General features: G+C 36.6%; 1 protein-coding gene across 3 annotated transcripts; it reads right to left on the bottom strand.

The window, feature by feature from the left end:
* Positions 1-3,607: 3,607 nt before the first annotated feature.
* LOC138029881 (retinoic acid receptor RXR-alpha-B-like) lies at positions 3,608-18,071 on the bottom strand. 3 transcript variants are annotated; one of them, XM_068877738.1, is made up of 5 exons: positions 17,693-18,071; positions 16,587-16,664; positions 12,048-12,806; positions 9,945-10,559; positions 3,608-7,887 (listed from the first exon to the last, which is right to left on the bottom strand). In XM_068877738.1, exons 3-5 carry the CDS (start codon positions 12,784-12,786, stop codon positions 7,640-7,642), a joined length of 1,602 nt encoding a protein of 533 aa, XP_068733839.1. In that variant the 5' UTR covers positions 12,787-12,806; positions 16,587-16,664; positions 17,693-18,071; the 3' UTR covers positions 3,608-7,639. The 3 variants fall into 3 exon arrangements, with proteins under 3 accessions (XP_068733839.1, XP_068733831.1, XP_068733847.1); XM_068877730.1 differs by lacking the exon at positions 16,587-16,664 and having other exon boundaries at positions 17,693-18,063; XM_068877746.1 differs by lacking the exons at positions 16,587-16,664; positions 17,693-18,071 and adding an exon at positions 16,195-16,564.
* Positions 18,072-18,328: the final 257 nt, after the last annotated feature.

Raw genomic sequence — 18,328 nt, 5'->3', positions numbered from 1 at the left:
TCACTTTCCCGAGCTACTATTGAGTGAAAATTTGAAAATGACATTGTAGCATTGAAATGGGTTGCTCTCAAAAGAGCTGAATTTTCTGAAATTGCTACCAAGTCAGTTCATGTTTGATTATATTTATCAAAATATTTCGATATTTTGACATGCTACATGTACACAAGTGTTATACACTTGACATCATCCGTAAATTTAATAATGACCTTCAAGAATGTTGAAAACAATTCAAATTTTGATCTGGGAGGCCCTATTAGGGGTTTTTGGGATATGGGATATTTGGGAAAACAATTATAGGGATACAGGATATTTGGGGGTAAAATTAAGTGGATACAGGATACTTAAAGGAAAGATTCTGGAATACCAAGTATTTTTGTGGTAGTGCACGGTAAGTGCTCTACACACTATGTCACCGGGTTGTATGAGTGTAAGAGCGTAAAGGGGCTGGTTTACACGGTGCGACTTGTTGACCCGGTTTTTGGCGGTGGCTTTGAAAAAAATCGGGCCGACATAAAAAATCTGTTGCACTAAGAGTGTCCGTGGTGACAATAGGCCCGCAGCGCGTGCATAACTCACAAACATAAACAGGTCTGTTGAAAGCGTGCTTGAGTTTAAACAAACTGAGCTCCAAAATCGGCAAGAATTTGTAACGCTGATGAATAATAAAGCAGCTGTTATTCCCGAAACGATGGAATTACTTGGTGATAAATAGCCTCATTTAGGAGAGTAAATTTTTGACTTTGCAGAAACAGTGGTCAACCTCAAGAGTTAGGAGATTGTGATCTTCATGCTGAATTCGCACATTTCTTGTCAAACTTTATAACACTTGAAGATAAAAAAACCAAACTAACGAAAACAAAAATCCGGTATCTTGCCATCATTTTGATAGATGTATCCTTTGTTTCGCCAGTAAATGCGCAAGGTAACTTAACTTAATCACAGCGCCTGCTGAATTTGACGACACTTTCGATTTTGAGATTTACTTGTGCAGCCAAAAAAGTACGATGGAAAAATTGAACATAGCAAAAATCTCCCAAAATGTTTTTCGCCAATGGTAATTCTGTATATTCGCGGTTCAAAATTTATGTTGTTTTCACGTCGCAAATGCTGTTGCCGATGGCAAAAATTATATTTCATTCTAGATCGACACTCCCTGTAAACTTGCTTCTGCTCTTCCTAAAAACTGTGTATCAATATTTATTTACTTTTTTTTATCAATATTTGTTTTGTATAAAGCAGGCTAACAAAATCTGTTCCTTGCTTAGTTCGCATCTTTGAGCGTTAACATAGAATTTTCGGTGCTAAGTTTCTCACACAGCAAGTATTTATTTATTTAATTTAATCACTTTTAGACTGTAAAACAGTCGTATTTTTTGCGAACACAAGCAACACGATAAATATTCAAACGAAAGGTCTGGAGCGGGTGTAGAAACGGCGAGGGAGAATGGGGAGCCGCGCTTCACACGCGAAGATCACGCTTACGGCGCTTCACGTCTTCCGAAAATGGAAGAAAACGACTGTTTCGCAGTCTAAATCACTTTCACCACAACAGAGAAACAGGCTGTGGTGGGGGTCGCACAACAGAGTGAGGCTCCAAATTAAGTGCGCCTTTCACCCTCCCAACCATGATATAGCAGTACATGTAGTACATTTTGAGGTCAACCATCCAGATACTAACCCTGCTTGACGGCGCTTGAAATCAGTGCAAATTTGTCTTGGAAAGGTGTCAAAAGCGCAGACACGCTTAAACTTGATGTGCAAAGAAGGGAAGTTGAAAGTGATTACCATGTCACCCTCGAAGTCAATGTAACTCGATTCCCCTTTATTTTCTTCAATCTTTCTGGGTTTAGTATTTTATTAGTAACCACATGTATTCTCAGGACCCGGCTATTTACATAAGACATCTATCATGGCACTCCTGTGATTTATGGTACCAAAACAATACCGTGTACAATAATTATTAGAGCTACATATTACGCAAAGACAAACCTTGAATCTTCTGGAAAACAAAACGCATCTCAATTGACAATTATGGAATAAAACGCTGTGTATGTTACTGCACAACCACATCTACGCATTGCGTGCCTATATTTTTAGGTTGCTGACAAACCAGTTTCAACACTTCAAAGAAACATTCTCAGCAGAACGATTGACACTGCAACACTTTATCACTTAAAAAGAACGTTATGGTACCATATCAAACACCAATTATTGCTGAAAAAGATTTGGTCATTTTTGTGACATAAAAAGTTACCGTGGCAATGGGAATACTTTGCAAAAACACCCCATATTTTGGCTTTAGCAGCTTATATCTCAAAAACGAACTCGGTGACCCCCGTTTTTTATTTCTGAAATGTAATTCGCATGCCAGAATGAATCTTTCTGTGGTTTCAGATCCACCTTAAATAATTGAGGGTAGGTTCGTTGGTCAATAAAGAAGGTACAAAAAGTGAAAACAATACTTATAAATGTGATCATTTGTATTTTTCCATCAAATATTCACAAGATCTACCAATATCGGATTCTCCAGGGAATGTTTGAAAAAACCGCTCCCCCCACCCCTTCCCTTCAAGGGTCTTTTCTACCTCAAAGAACGAGATGCCCATGGAAAAAAAAGTTTTACATTATCTAGTACCCAAACCAAACATATTGTGCACAATGATGTCATGTCAAGTCGTCTTGATATCAAGGGGACTCCCTCTCTTCACTGGATTCGTCTTTGGACCATGATCTAAACTCAGCAATGTGCTGTCAAAAATCCAAGCAGAAGTCACTCTTATCCTGGTAAAGGCCCAAAGGATAATAAGGTGAATATTTGAGAAAGGTGAAAGTTCAGGTGCAAGGTGAAAGTTTTGTGCTGCAGAAATGCCTGAGAGGAGTTCTGAGAATGGCCAGGATTTTGCTGCTTTTGGGTCTGTTGAAGCAGTTAGTTCCCAGTTACCTCTACTTGGAGACAGACCAAATCAGCCTAGAAATCATTTCCTTCCACGTCCTATGGCAACAGGAATAGGTCCTTCCAGACGGGATCCCAGACGGGGTGGTTTGACCTCCCCCCCCCCCCCCCCCCCTACCTCTCATTCCTGGCAGGTCATCTATAATTACTTCACAAAATGCTCTTGGATCATTGTAATGCACTGTTTAAGGGTTTTCATTTATCAAAATCTTGCAATTTAAAGGCTTAAAATGCTAGGAAATGCACTTTTTGGTGTTTCGTGTTCAAATATTTTCATGGGGGAGGCATCACCCCCATGCTCTCAGTACCCCTACAAAGAATGATCGGGCTTACACCCAACCAATGCGTCCTTGGAACCCAAAAGCCCCAAATTTTAAAATACAAGTTGCTTGAAATCTTTGTGCCCCCTCACTTTTTTTTTTTCCATGCCTCCTACGGCCCTGATTGGTGGTTCACATTGGGCAGAGATGCAAACTAGCTGCCATCATAATGCGGTATCGCAACTTTCCTTGGAATGAAATTCCTCTTTTGCAACAGTAACTCTCCAAAACCAAGGATGTGGTGATAACAATAATATTGTAACAGGGTAAGCATAATGGTGTGGACACACTGAAACTGTCACATTACTCTGGTATACTACACAACAAACATGTAATCCTTCAATGGAAGTTTATTCATCTCAGGCAGTTCCATTCCTTACCATCTTTTAGAGTGTAGAACACTTAAAAAATATAATTTAAATTATCCACTTATTTTACCACAATTTTACAGCAATGGTAAATCTCAAATTCTACTTGGGTTCAACTAAATTTTGAACTTACATGATCCCATAGAATACAAACAGAAAAAATGTCAAGTGTTAATGTTTCTATTGATAACCCTTTTAAAGGTAGACAGATGCTGAAATAAAAAAGGAACTTTACATAAAATGCTTTAAATCCTTTTTTTTCTTTTCATGTTAATTAATGATCATATTAATACGACTTCTCACCTAGTAAGTATTAAATGTGTAACCATTATAATTATAATGAATTTTAAACTGCAATGCTCTGAAATTGCAGCTAAACACAAAGGCTGTAAAGCAACAATGCAGCTTAGCACTAATGGTACACGTACATATATATGTAACTACTTCGACACTGTACAGTTACTAGTCTTTAAAGGTTGAAGCATTTGGGCTGCGTACAGATGAAAACGACCAAAAACTATTAGACTTCTTGCTAGGATACATTCAACCTGCTTCCCTTATTGACTGATTTATGCCATGTCTAAACAAAAACTGTCTCATACATCAAAAGCATCAGATAAAAGGCCTAGTTTTGCATCTCCTTCTTGGCAGATTTAAACATGACTTTAAAAACTTTACCTCCGAATTTCCAAACCAATTATCTCTGTACTAGCATAATCTCCTTCACCACCAAACCTGTTACTTACCTAAAGAACTCAAACGGACTGTGATATTACCCCAACACATATCTATTAAAGAGGCTAGGTCACGCAATTTTAGGCAATTTCAGCACTGATCGAATGGTCATAGAATTAACTAAAACATCAAAATAACTGTTCAAAACTATAGAAGAACTCTAACAAAACACAGGGAAGCCAAGAAGGGACATGGATGGACAAAACTGGAGAGGATTGAAATGGATTGAATTTGGGTAAATATGAAATGTATTTCTGGCACAAAGAGCTATTCAAAAATTATTTAATGTTTGGCAACGTTCATAGTCATAGTCTCCAAACGTTTCAATCCATTCCCATTTATTGGTAACAAAACTACAGCATTGTTTTTCGGTCCTCATTGATGCAAAGACATCTTAAGTGTTTTGAAGTTTTAACTAAAATAGCGTGACAATGCCCCTTTAAGTCGGTTTGATGCCTTCAAACAGCTAAAATGTGTGCAATACATAATAACTGATGAATTATGATATTCACAGAATGAGTAGCCATGTCTTTCTTTTGACACAAGAAAACAGAGGCACTAATATTGCCCACTGTTCACTTGTTTGTTGCTTTGTTATCAGAACCAAAAGAAATACCATCAAAACTTAAAAGGCACTTTAAAAAGGGTTAAAAGATATGAATGGTACTTAAAATTGAGACTTTCCTCGTTACTAACCCATTTTGTAAGCCGTTGTTCCACCTTGAAAAAGATGATTTCTTACTTTTCAATTAAGCTGGAAATCAAGTCAGTGATTTCAATTATCACCTTTTTCCACGGAGATTTGCTTCCTTCACTGAATGTAAATTAAGAAAATTCATTGAGGTAAACATTTAATGATAGAACTCGAGCCTTTACATGTACGTCGTCCATTTTGACAATGGAATGTACTCACTGTCTTGACTTCTTGCTAGGCTGACCTACATGTGCTAAGGCTTTGCAGGCTTTTAAACCTTCACAAACCTAATTTGGAGGAAAGTTTAACTCACACAGTCTCTGGTCAATGTGTACAAAGCCCTGATAAACAGTCACTATTTCACCAGCACTGTAATGACCTAAACCTTTACAAAATTAAATGCCAATCTTTGGAGAATGATTATGATAAAATTCAGGATACTGCGACATCTACCCAAGTAGAAGATGGATTTTATTGTAATATATACCTGCAATAGCTTATTGCTTGCCAGTGGGAAAAATGTACTTCTCATAATTGAAATAGTTTTGTGTACTATTTATTACCTTATCTCCCAAAATAGTGTTACAGTTTTCAAAAAGTTGATGATTACTGGTACTTGTACAACAGAGAATTTACACAAAATCTATTGTTGACGGCTCACACCACCTATGATCCAATCCATTTTTACCAAATTATAAGGTGGGAGTGGTATCCACAAAACTAATGATCTTTATTTATCTTAAAGGACAAAATCGACTTTCAACAATGGGCAATCCTTTGCCATATGGTGCTTGGAGAATGGAAAAGGTGTTAGTTCCGTCACATCTCTTTCATCAGAGCAGTCAGATTTCTCCTTCTTCTTCAATTAACAATAAAACACTTGTCGTTCAGGAAAAGAGATCAAAAGACTATTATTCTCTGCATGTTTTGGAAATAGCAACACTTCTCAATATTACTTCAAGAAATGCTGGGAAATTTTGATATTATGCGAGAACAATATTATGACAGTCTTTGAGATCTTGGATTTTCATCTTACTGCACTTGCTGGCACTACAGACATGTACAGTGAAACCTCTATTAAGCGGCTAATGGCTGGTGGCCGCTTAAATTAATTAATTAGCATAATCTTTAGTGGAAAAGTCACTTTATTCTAAAACAAACACTTTTAGAGGTTTGTGACAACTTTCACACAAGAGACAGCTCTAATACCACACAAAAATATGTACAGTACTGTTAGAAAAAAACAAATTCTCCTCAAAATGTTGAGGTGAGGTTCTCCAAACTTAACACTGATGAACAATCTAAACTATTGAGTACAGTGAGTTGATTTTATAACCAGAAAAGGCGGCAATGTCTGTAACTGAAATGCTGCATTACTTCAACACATTTTCAAAACAAAGCCTTGAACTAAGCGTATTAAACTCTTGGTGGTCACTTAACAGATGTTTGATTTACAGTATTATTCTACCATTATTTTGGGACTTTGATTACTGGTCGCTTGGACGGTGGCTGCATAAAACGTGGCTGCTTAACGGAGGTTCCACTGTATGTGTTAAGCTTTCCAGCTCAAAGTTATAAATTCTTTCTTTTCCAAAAACTCTAAATTATTGAGGATTGGTCATATATCTATCAAATGACTTATGCACCTTTTGTTATGAAGAAACCAAAACTTTCGCAAATCTTTTTTATAACTGTTATTATTCCAAGCTCTTTTGGAAAGGATTTGTAGAGTACTGGTATCTATTGTCAAATAACAAAGTTGTCCTCTCTATTCAACCTAGTGTATATTGCAATAATAACACATGTACCCTTTGACAAACTTGCTGTTCAAATTATTCTATATAATTTAATTGCAAAAATACTCTTGTGGGACTGCAGAAGAGTACAAGTGATTCCAAAAATACAGACTCTTAAACACAAAATTGCTTCAAAGTATGAAGTTAAGAGAAAAATTGATGAGGAAGGCTTTGAATGCTTTGGTAATTGACCCCAAATGAACAACAACTTACACAAGAAAAGGTCTATTGTTCCTTTACGCCTGGAATAAGAAATTCATCGCTTATAGCTGGTACTGTAAGTTATGTTAGTGTTGTAAACAATCTGTAAATTTTTTAAAGTAAAATTACACTGTAGTTACAAGTTATGCCAGTATTGAAACTGTTAGTACTTGATATTTAAAATTAAAATAATAAAAAAAGACTTGATGCTAAAAATTCCTTTTCCTCGCAGAAAGAAATGTATGATTTCTTTGGATGGAACACTAGATTTTGCAATCCTGTGATTAAAAACCCGTCAAGTAGTAATACATACTTGTATTAAAGCCTGTCATACACAAGTTTCTTATCAGCTGGTAAGGAGAATGTGGTTGAAAAAGATAGTTTCTTGGCATAATTGATGTTATTTTATGCTCTTGGATACGAGTCTGAGCAATAAGAAGTTGCATGTTACCGACTCTCGGCCATCAAGAGTATACTTTGCAAAGAATATATTATAGCTAAAGGGAAGAAAAGACCACTAATCCTTCAAAATCACTACAGTTGCAATAGACCCTTCAATCAGCACACTCAAATCACCTTTTGGAAGAGTGGAGAAGTTCTGACAGGGAATCACTAGCATGAATCTGTCCTGTGAGACTCAACATAAAAAGACGCTCCAAACTCTTTGTTCCAATTGATCTCAATTCTGGTAACCGCAGTAAAATGTTTCCAAAGCGATTGGGTTCACTAGGATGAAAGTTGTTGTTGTACTCAAGTAGCGACGCATGGACTTTATCCTGAAGTTCTTCGATTAGTTGTTGGTCACTGAGTCCTTTGACATCTAGAAAAAAGGAAAAGATGATACATGTAGGCAGGGATAAGTATCCTGAAAACGTTTAACTTATTTTTAACAAATGGAATAATGATGGCTTAAAACTCTACAGTGAAAATTGAGGCACTTTCTTTTAATTGTGGCTTTACCATTTATCCAAACAATTTGCTAGGAAAGGACATTCAACAACTCATGCCCTTGTTTACCTCCTACAAGCAATCCACGAGGCTATTGACCGTGGAAATAATTGTGTTAGAATCTTCTTCTCGGATTTTTCTAAGGGTTTTGACTTGATTGACCATCAGATCCTTATGGACGAATTATCACTGCTTGGTGTGGACCCAGTGCTTTTCAGTTGGATAAGATCTTTTTTAACAAATAGAACTCAAGCCGTGCGCATTGGAAATGTCTTATCGGATTGGAAGCATACCCATGGAGGTATACCCCAAGGGACCAAGATGGGTGTCACCCTTTTCTCAGTTATGATAAATAGACTCCTAAAGGATTGGAATGTGAGAGCAAAATATGTTGATGATACCACAGTTGTAGAAATCCTGCCTCGCAATTCAATAAGCCTTCTCGATTTGGCTGTTAGAGACACACATTCATTTGTACTGCCCATAAGATGAAGCTAAACCCTCGGAAGTGTAATGAAATGCTGATAAATTTTATGGAGTACCCGAACTCTGTAATTCCACCTATTTGTATTGGAAATCACCAGCTCGAACGTGTCTCATCTTTTAAATTACTTGGTGTTAAAATCAGAGACGATCTTAAATGGAATGACCACATAGACTATATTTATTGTAAGGCCGCCAAACGTTTATATACCCTAAGAGTGCTTAAAAGAGCTGGTGTAGCGAATAGCAATATTTTAAATATTTATAAGTGCTCTGTCAGATCCATTTTGGAATATGCCGTGGCTGCTTGGCAAGACATCCCTGAATATTTGTCATCTAAATTAGAATCTATACAAAGGAGAGCCCTTAAGGTAATACTCCCGGGTGTTGGTTATAAGGAAGCCCTGACCATATCTGGCCTTCCAAGTCTAGAAGTCAGGCGAGAAACATTAAGTAGGAAGTTCATTGCGACGTGGAAACTCCGCCCTCAGGCTAATGTTTATAATGTTCCTTACAATCTTAGATCTGGGAGTGAAAAGTCCGTTCGCCAGGAGGCAAGAACCAAGAGAGCTAATGATTTTATAACTTTTAGATTTCTAGATTAATTATTATGTAGATTTTACATTAGTATACCTTAATTATTTTTAATAGTTTTGTAAATGATACCGCTTGATAATTCAGTTTATACATAGTTCTAACTGCAAAGAGTGGATTAAACGATATATATATCACGTCCACAGAAAACGGTCTTACTGTACAACACTTTTGGAATGGTAAATAGGTGCATCCATCTTGTGGAGTTCTACATGTACAGGTGTATTCTTTATAGTGGTCCGTAAAATGATATACGTGGCAGCAAAATTGGGAACACTGGTTGGATTTCTAACACTAGACTTCAATGACAGACTTACAAAGTTAAAAGCACGTTGAAAAACATCTCACGCAGCACTAGAAGCTCGGCCACCAAAATACTTGCTCAATACCCCCAAACAAGTGAGCCTGCTCATACAATGTAGACTGTTTGACAAACTGAATGTGGTTCAGTTTTGTCTGTACTCTTATCAACAACGATATTCGTCATCACAGTTCACAGCAAATCTTAACCACTGAGATGATGAATATCATTGTCAATAAGAGTAAAGACATCGCAGAGCCACATTCAATTTGTTTTTTCCCACTATATTCAACGACAAAGAAAATGTTTATTTCAGAGCATGACACAAAGAAAGAGCAAGTGTTGTCTAAAACTTTCTCAAAGTCTGATTGGTTTATTTCCCAAAATGAGCATTTCTGATTCATTCATTGGTTATTACCATTGGGTGATATTTTGACACAAGCAGCGTTGCCTACAGTAGACTCTTATTGACAATGGCAAATTAACCAATCAGATTGCCAGATTACAAACAATTGTGCAAGATATCCATTTTATAAATTACATGTACTCACCTGGATTTAAAAGAACAATGACTTTAATGCACACAAATTCAGCATGATCTAAATTTAGTTCCTTGAATTTTGCTGTGAGCTGCATAAGACGATGCATAATGTCACCAATCCCTGTTGCTTGTGCAGTCGAAAAATCTAAATCCTGTCCATCACAAAGCCGTACCTTGTCATGTGATTGCAGAGATTGTTTAGTTAAGTTGACAAGCATCAGTTCAATCCATGCACTTTTTGATAAAACGTTTCTGTCACTTTCTTTGATTTCATGAAGCAATGGCAAATATTTGAACCACTCTAAATTTCTCTTAATTTGCGCTTCTGCATTTTGTGTCACATGCGCTAATGTCCTCTGTCCAGTGTCTTCCAACTGACAACCCATACACTGACTTAAATTATATTTTTCAATTGGAGGCTCATGTCTTAAAAGTTCTTTTATAAAAGGAGGACAATATTTTGTTGGTGTTTTCACAGATGGAGACGCATCTATGTGGTCCGAACTTGAGCTACTTGTTGAACTTTTCCGAGCTTGTTTGGCTGCTGGTTCAGATTTGATCCGTGCACTAAGAGAGAAAGATGTGTTCTTGTGTTTGCCACCTGGAGTTCGATCTTCCCGGACAGCTGCAAAATACCAAACATAATAATACTGTAATCATTTGGTCAAATGAAAAATTGAAATGCTGTTTCGAACTTTCTGGTTACCTTCTGATGGAATGTTTATATGTAGTTTTGGGCACCACCCCACCACCCGAATACACTTACCACCTCAGTAGGGTTTTGTGCAGGGGCGATCAAGCACTCAGCTTTACCCACTGCATCCTCAGTTTGATTCTCGATCTTGGCATGACAAGTGCATTGAGTTTGTCGGCTCAATCATAAAAAGACAGCTCCATTTTGCTGCAATTGTTTGGAGGGTTCGAAGTTTATCATTATCAAACTATTAAGTGCCACTCTCTCAGTTAGAAAAAAGAAAGTTTATCACTATCACAATTTACTTGTCACATGCCCTGATACTGTTTCATCACTGTGCCGGATCATTGGGAATTCACAGGGCAGAGGATGAATTGAGGGCTTGAGCAGGATACAACTGAGCTATAAAACAGAAGCCACCAAGTTGGTAGTAAAACCATTTGTTGGGCTTGTGTGTTCCTGTCAAAGGGCTGATGACTGAAATAAATGTTAGATTACAGTACCGGTACTTTGCAAATCTAAATTTCATAGAGTTATCAAGAAAAAACCTTCTCAATACTCTAGAACTTGAAGATGACTACTGAGTTCAAGTCTCTCAATTGATTAATAATTTTGTTTCCAAATTATCTTAATTATTGATAATTGTTATAGATCTATGGTTAATTGTTCTTGATTCTCTCCCTGTATTTATTTGTGTGTATTTTATTCAGACTTTATTTATTATTATTTTATTTATTAATAACTACACAATGTATTTATTTTACTCTCTGCCTCCTCGATTAGCCTCTTATGCTACTTGCAGTGTGAGAGTTTTATTATTATAACCGACTGCAATTGTATTGATTTAATAGTATTAACTATAGCTCTAACTAGCTGTTAACTTGAAACTTGAAACTTGGTACATGTAAGTATAGCATCCCAGACATCATTGGTTCAAATCCTGTTAAAGCTGCCTGATCACTTCACATAATGATTATACATTTATAATACACTAATCACATATTTCACTCTCGCGCCCTCTAACGGGAGTTTACATATGAGCCCGACAAATTGACCTTCTCCCAACTGAGCGGATTTATACTGTATAGTGTAGCTCAGAGCTCAGTTGGTAGCTGAATTGCACCGTCATCGCACATGCCATGGGTTTGAACCCCACTGAAGCTGCCTGAATTTTTCAGGTAACTCATTCATAAGAGACAAATGCTTCAATTGTCCAACTACATGTACATTGTAAATGCAAGGAGCCATCACTTCTCCATTTCATGTACAACCCACACTTTTGCATTTATTACATTCACAAGTTATAATTTCTTGGTGACCCTTGGAATAAAAAGAAAAATAATAAAACATACCGTAGAGAGAACAGAGACAACACTGAACCAAAATTGATTTTAACATTTAATATCAAAATCCACAAACCTTCTTTCAACATTCCTGCTTTCAGGCACTTTTGTAATCTGCAGAACTGGCATCGGTTTCTATGACGCTTATCAACAGGGCAGTCTTGGGTCAAGTTCCGACAAGAATAGACTTTCTTATTTTGAACACTTCTTTTGAAGAATCCTTTGCAACCCTCACAGCTTGTAACTCCGTAATGATGACCAGTAGCCTTATCAGAACAAATGACACAAATGTCATCTTCACCAGGTGAGGGAACAGCTTGTTGAGGTGTGCCCGGAGTTGATGGAGTTCTTGGTGTTAACGGAGAAAGTGCTGGTATCACTAAAGGAGCTGGGGCGTTTGCAGGATCAGGTTCTGAGTAACTTCGTTCCCGCATTTTTGCCGATGGATTACTCACAATGACAGACTCCTGCACTGGACAATGGTTGATACGTCCTTCCTCCTTTTCAGTGACTTTAGGGGACATGCTTTGAGTCTCTGTAAATCCATTCTGCAAATTGTTTGCACTGTGGTTTTCAATTCCCAAAGAAGAGTTTGCGCGCAACTGTAACAATGAAGGACCTGGAGCATACTGATGCAAACTAGGTTGTTGCGTTGCAACCATGTGTTGGGCAGAAATGAAATGTGGTGTGTAAAAAACACTTGCTTGAGTCAAATATGGTGACGTGATGATGCCTCTGTCACTTCGGACCAAGGACTGCGGTACAAGAAGAGGGTGTCCACTAGAAGTCACGAGCATAGCACCTGGAGAAAACATCTTTGGATCTGTTGCTGCACCTATGTGAGAATTGGTAGCCATAAAAATTAATAAAATTCATAATGTAGAAGCTACAGGGCTGCAGGCAGAAGAAGAAGCGTTCAACTCTGATTCAGAGCTGGGGTTTTTTAAGTTTAAAATTTTCCTTATTTGGATGTAACGTAGCTCGTTCATTTTCCCGCGCATGCAGCTTCCATCTTATTTTTATCCATATGTGGGCATAAGATTGGTGTCCTAAAATCCCAAGCTTTGTTCCAAGGAAAAGAGTTGCAAGTTACATGCTTCAAAGTCATGTGCTTCTGGCAGAAGTTATATGTGAAAAAAAAATCAATGCCTGGTTTTAATCACTTATTTTCTTTACTTCTTACATGTTAGCCTCATGTTCAATGTGCAAATTCCATGCCAACAAAATTACTCATTGATTGTAAATCTGTCCTGTCAAATCTTGTATTAACATCTGCCTTGCAAAGTGGAGGTTGGGTGTCTGAGACATCCAGGAGCTTCCACTATTGGCAGCCAGCTCCCAGATGGAGACCGCTCCCATGGCTGGCAAATCCAGGCAACCCAGCCATGAGCCCTCACGCCGAAGGAGAAAGCAGGCACCCATCACACTTATAAAACAGTGGAAAGAAAGGGAGGGACAGGGGAGGGGAGACAGCCACCAAGGAGTCCCCACACTCAGGAAAACGCTAACGCTCAGTAAACCCTGACTAAAACCCCAACAAAACTGCTACAACACCCTATGGACCAAGAACACGAAGAAGACTAGCACATGCGCATATCTACAAATATAACAAACTGCTGACCGCAAAGGTAAAACTTGTGCTCCTAGTTGTTAACTCCGTTAAATTGCATTTAACTGCATTTAATTGAACCTTTTTTTTTCATTTCAAAGGACAACTTTGCTCTCTGCCACAATCCAGCTCATTGGTAAGTGCTACCTGTCCTACTCTAAAAAGGGTTTATTCATCACTTCAGCCTTGGTTTTGCTTGTCTACAAATTTCACCAACTTTCGTAATCCTTGGTTAATGTTAATACAAAAAACATTTCTTGACAAATGATATTTCTTAAGAATAACCCAACCTCAAATGTTGACCCAACCCTTTCCACTGGAAACAAAACTAAACTAATCATTTTATATTACCAAAATCCAACAAGGAATATGATAACTGTTGTAGCCCTACTTCATGCTTGTTAGACAGCGCAAAACATAAAGTTCTCACCAATAGCTTACACTCAACCAAATTTAATTTAATTTATTTTTATTTTATTCTCTCATCTCTAAAGCTGTTGATCTTCTTCTTAGCGATTTTTTAAGCCAAGTAAACAGGCAAAAATTGTTAAAGTTAGTAGCCAAAGTTTTGGAGTTATCTTGACACCATTCTAAAGACAAAGTGAAACCAAAATTAATCTTTGCATTAATTTATTCACATTGCCTTGAGAATGGTGTCACGATGAAACATCGGCTACTAACTTTAACAGTATTCGCTCATCTCTAAAAGCTTTAAGAAATAAGCTATGGTTTGGCATAACCGCAACGCATCCAAATATGACAATTCAAACTAACAACAGCTACGTACTGAGCACTATGTCTGTGTTGCAATTAATTTTTGCTTTCAGTTAATTTTTATTTTCAACTAGATAGTTTTTTCTGACTAGGTGATTTTATTTTTAACTAGGTAATATTTTTCAAAAACTGGGTAAAATTTTTCTGTCTGGTGCTATCAAAGGCCAACAAATTTTAGTGATTAGGATGGGTGGGGTATGATAGGAGCAATGAGGGAGAGGTAGGAGAAGTACAATGTCTTCCTCTTCTTTAGATGCCCTAAAAAACCAAGCCCCTGTTTTTTTAATAACACTCCAAAAAACTGAAAATCCCTCTTTTAAAAAGGCTAATTAAAAAAAAACCTAGTTAAAAAAAAATACCTAGTTAAAAAAAATTTACCTAGAAAAAAAAATTAACTGCAACATCTATTATAGACTGTAAGGAATAAAATCTCTAATAAAGCAATTATACTACTTGCAACTTTGCATGTTTGGTCTCACAAGGTTTGAAAGGAAAGAAACTGCAAGTGTTGTCTAAATGTACACGATTAATCCAGCTATACAAGAGAGAAAGCTATTGTCTGAGAGATGCAATCAACTAAGATGACATCAATTACAATACTCTCCTTACAATGATAATAATAATAATTTTATTGTTGACCAAACAACAAAATTGTTACAAAGAATATGGAACAGGTGTATGATTATCAAAAACAAAGACTGTAAATCTTCAGGTTAATTGAACATTAATTTTTTAAAACCCACTTTCACTTCTTTTGCCATTCTGCATTTTGGTGGTTAATATTGCATAGAGACAAAATTCCATTCAAGAGGTTGGAAATATTTTAGACCAGAAAAACATTTACACCACAACATACAGCTGTACATAAAGGCTACATGTAGCAACCATTCAGGACAGTGAATCATAATGTAATCATATATTTTAAAAAAGAAATCCCTGAGTGCACAACAAGATCATGCTATTCAGTTTCCCTCATGTAGCACTGCAGGGGTTACCTAATATCTTGTCAGAAATGCATCATTGTACGACACATTAAAACTGGGCCAATGTCATGCAATCAAGCCAGGACATCTAGATTAGCCCTTATGCTTTAAAATGCAATAAGTACATTTGTATAACTAAGCAACTTAGCAAACAATGCCAACAATCCTTGTCACAGCATTTTCAAAGGCATCGTTTCAATACCATTTTAAGGGTTCTATCTATGTTTCTTGACTAAAATAACCGTTGTTCATTCAACTGAAGTGAAAATATTCAAAATTTACAATGCGTTTTGTTTCGACTTAAGTCACACCATTTGAACTTTGAAACATCTGCCACAACATAGTTTAAAGAAAGCTACCAACCCCACATTTGCAACATGCATAATATTATGTTCTTGATTAAAGCACATAATAATAATAATAATAATAATAGTAATAATAATAATAATAATAATAATAATATTATTATTATTATTATTATTATTATTATTGGTGTATCTTAAACTTGCAAAATGTTCTTTTGTCATTTGAGTGAGCATCCCTCTTTCAAATTACTAAATGTGACTTATGAACATTGCCAAAGGTGTCTGACCAATTTTCCCACTATTTCCAAAATATTGTCCACAATAACCTAGTTAATAATATCAGATTGTTTTTCCCGCTATTAAACTCCAAGCATCACCGAAAAGTACTTCAAAAACTTCAGACAACTTTCGTTAAAAAGGAAAAATAGTAGACATAATGTTTCATACAAGATTGAATAACCTTGCTGAAGCATAATAAAATTGAGAAAAACAATTAATTTTTTTGCAAAAATTGAACATTAAATTCACATTAAATGTAAAATTATTTGCAACCTTGAATTTTATTGTCAGGTGTAGGAAATTCGCTCTTGTAACTCTTCTGAGGTGTCCATTTGTATCTAGAGCGTTCAAAAACAACTATTTCAACGAACGTCTAAGATACCTACAGGTGTGTACATTGTAAACTTGTACAAATAGAGAACCTTATACATGGTCTGAACTTTTTTTACCCTAAAATTATCAAATCAGCAAAGACAATTAACTTTGAAACATGTAATAAGCAAACTAATTACATCAAATAAATTCCAACATTCATTGTTATTTAAAAGGTAAAACTTTAAATGGCCCTTAGATCAACATAATTTGAAACTAAACTTTTTCAACAGTTGTCTTGACGACACTGTCCGCAGGGACATAATTCTCATATCATTGTGTCACATTCTTGCCTTGAACATGGCTTTTTTAGCAACAGAGTCAGAGTTTAGTGTTGGCTGAAGCTTGCTGACCATAAATAAATTGAAACACTGTAAAATGAAAAAAAAATAATATATGCAAAATAGTCAACATAACCTACCACTACCAATTGGCATGCAGATTATAAATATATTATTATTCTTTTATCATTATTGGTAAAATAACAAGTCTGATCGAACAGTGAAATTCAAAATGCAAGCTATCATTAGACAAGAACTTTATACACATGTTTTGATATCAGGAGTACTTTGAAATTGTACGAATAATAGAAAGCTGATGAATAACATTCTAAATTCCACAAGCAACTAAGCTGGTATTAAAGACGGAAAGCATTATGTTATTGACATTTTAACAATATCAAACCTTCTAAGAACGAAGTTTCGACTGAACTAAAGCGCACTATGCCATTTAATTTACGAACAACTTAACGGCTGATTGGAGATAGATTAATTCATAAGCAAAGTATGTATTATGGGGAATAAAGGCAAATCGAGTTAAATTAAACTGATCAGCCTCGAATTCCACTCGTTTACTTCGTGTTTCTGTCGCAAGAAGCAACCTGTATTTCGATTTCAACATCAACGCTAAAACTCTCCAAACAATTACATACTAAAAAGGTAAGGCCGCAATTCTTCTGCTTATGTATAAACGTGACAGCTTTCTTCATACCGCTATAGTATTCCTAGTCGGATTTGTAAGAACTAAGCTCATATTATTCATGAAAATATACTGATTGCATAGACGGAAGTCTGCAGAGAAATTTCATCACGTAAAACATTAAATTCCAAACCTTCCATTTTACAGTCTAATTCATTGCTCTACTTGTCTCGGCACAGCCACAAACCGAATATCACTTTACGTGAACAATCCTCCAAAATAATAATAACAATACACAATTCCACTCCGATACGTTTGAAATCGAGAACCGAAAATCAAAACAGATCTATCGTCATGTATCTTCGAAGATGCGTGTTGCAGACATGATCCAGCGAAAATAACATGATACAACGCGTGTTTTAAACTTATTCTACATTATCCTAGAAGTGGTGGTAATTATAATGTAACACCTTGCAATTACCTATTCTTTCGCGAGTACCAAGATTCCTTCCTTCGTCGATGGACATTGTTCACAGTGTTTTGGAAAAGGTATTCCGACCCGTTGACACTTCACGCTTTATAGCTTTGCTACTTTGCTTCAGTCTTTTTCGCCCACTGCATCATATAGAAAGAAAGAGTTGAAAAATCACAAGACAGCGGCAAAATTGCCGCAGATGTCGTTCTATAGCTAACTCGGGACCAGACAAGTAAACGCGACCATCACCATTGAGAAACATCACGAGAACATCCGGGATAGGCGATCGCGCATGCTATATTTGGCGATATCGTCTCTGCATTACAGATTAGCTTGATTTGATGGGGAGAGGGGAAAATTTGCATCAGGTTATAGTTTCGTCCGTGTGTTGGTGCATCATCCAAATTGAAGGCCAAAACAGCGTGCTGATGTGTGCTGTCACAATAACATATGGTGAAAAAGCATTAGCACAGGACACCCGAGCATTTACTTCCCGCCATGTTTTTGCCATGTTTTTGGCGCGTATGCAAACTCGCTAAAACTTGCCATTCACTCACCGGTCCACACAGCAGGTCACAACTCAGACTTCATCAATGCAGATTTTACGGGAAACCGCGAACAAAACGTTTTCTTCAAGATTAA

The sequence above is a fragment of the Montipora capricornis genome, chromosome 2 (assembly GCF_036669925.1).
Source record: "Montipora capricornis isolate CH-2021 chromosome 2, ASM3666992v2, whole genome shotgun sequence".
Lineage (NCBI taxonomy): Eukaryota > Metazoa > Cnidaria > Anthozoa > Scleractinia > Acroporidae > Montipora > Montipora capricornis.
This window is presented reverse-complemented; position numbering and strand designations above follow the sequence as displayed.

What these genes read in the sequence shown, in the direction of transcription:
- LOC138029881 (XM_068877730.1), bottom strand. Translation starts at nt 17,738, where the DNA reads ATGTCCATCGACGAAGGAAGGAATCTTGGTACTCGCGAAAGAATAG. An exon ending in TGGTACTCGCGAAAGAATAG is followed by an intron (nt 12,807 to 17,692) that starts GTAATTGCAAGG and finishes ATTCTCACATAG; the next exon opens with GTGCAGCAACAGATCCAAAG. An exon ending in AGCAGGAATGTTGAAAGAAG is followed by an intron (nt 10,560 to 12,047) that starts GTTTGTGGATTT and finishes GGTATTTTGCAG; the next exon opens with CTGTCCGGGAAGATCGAACT.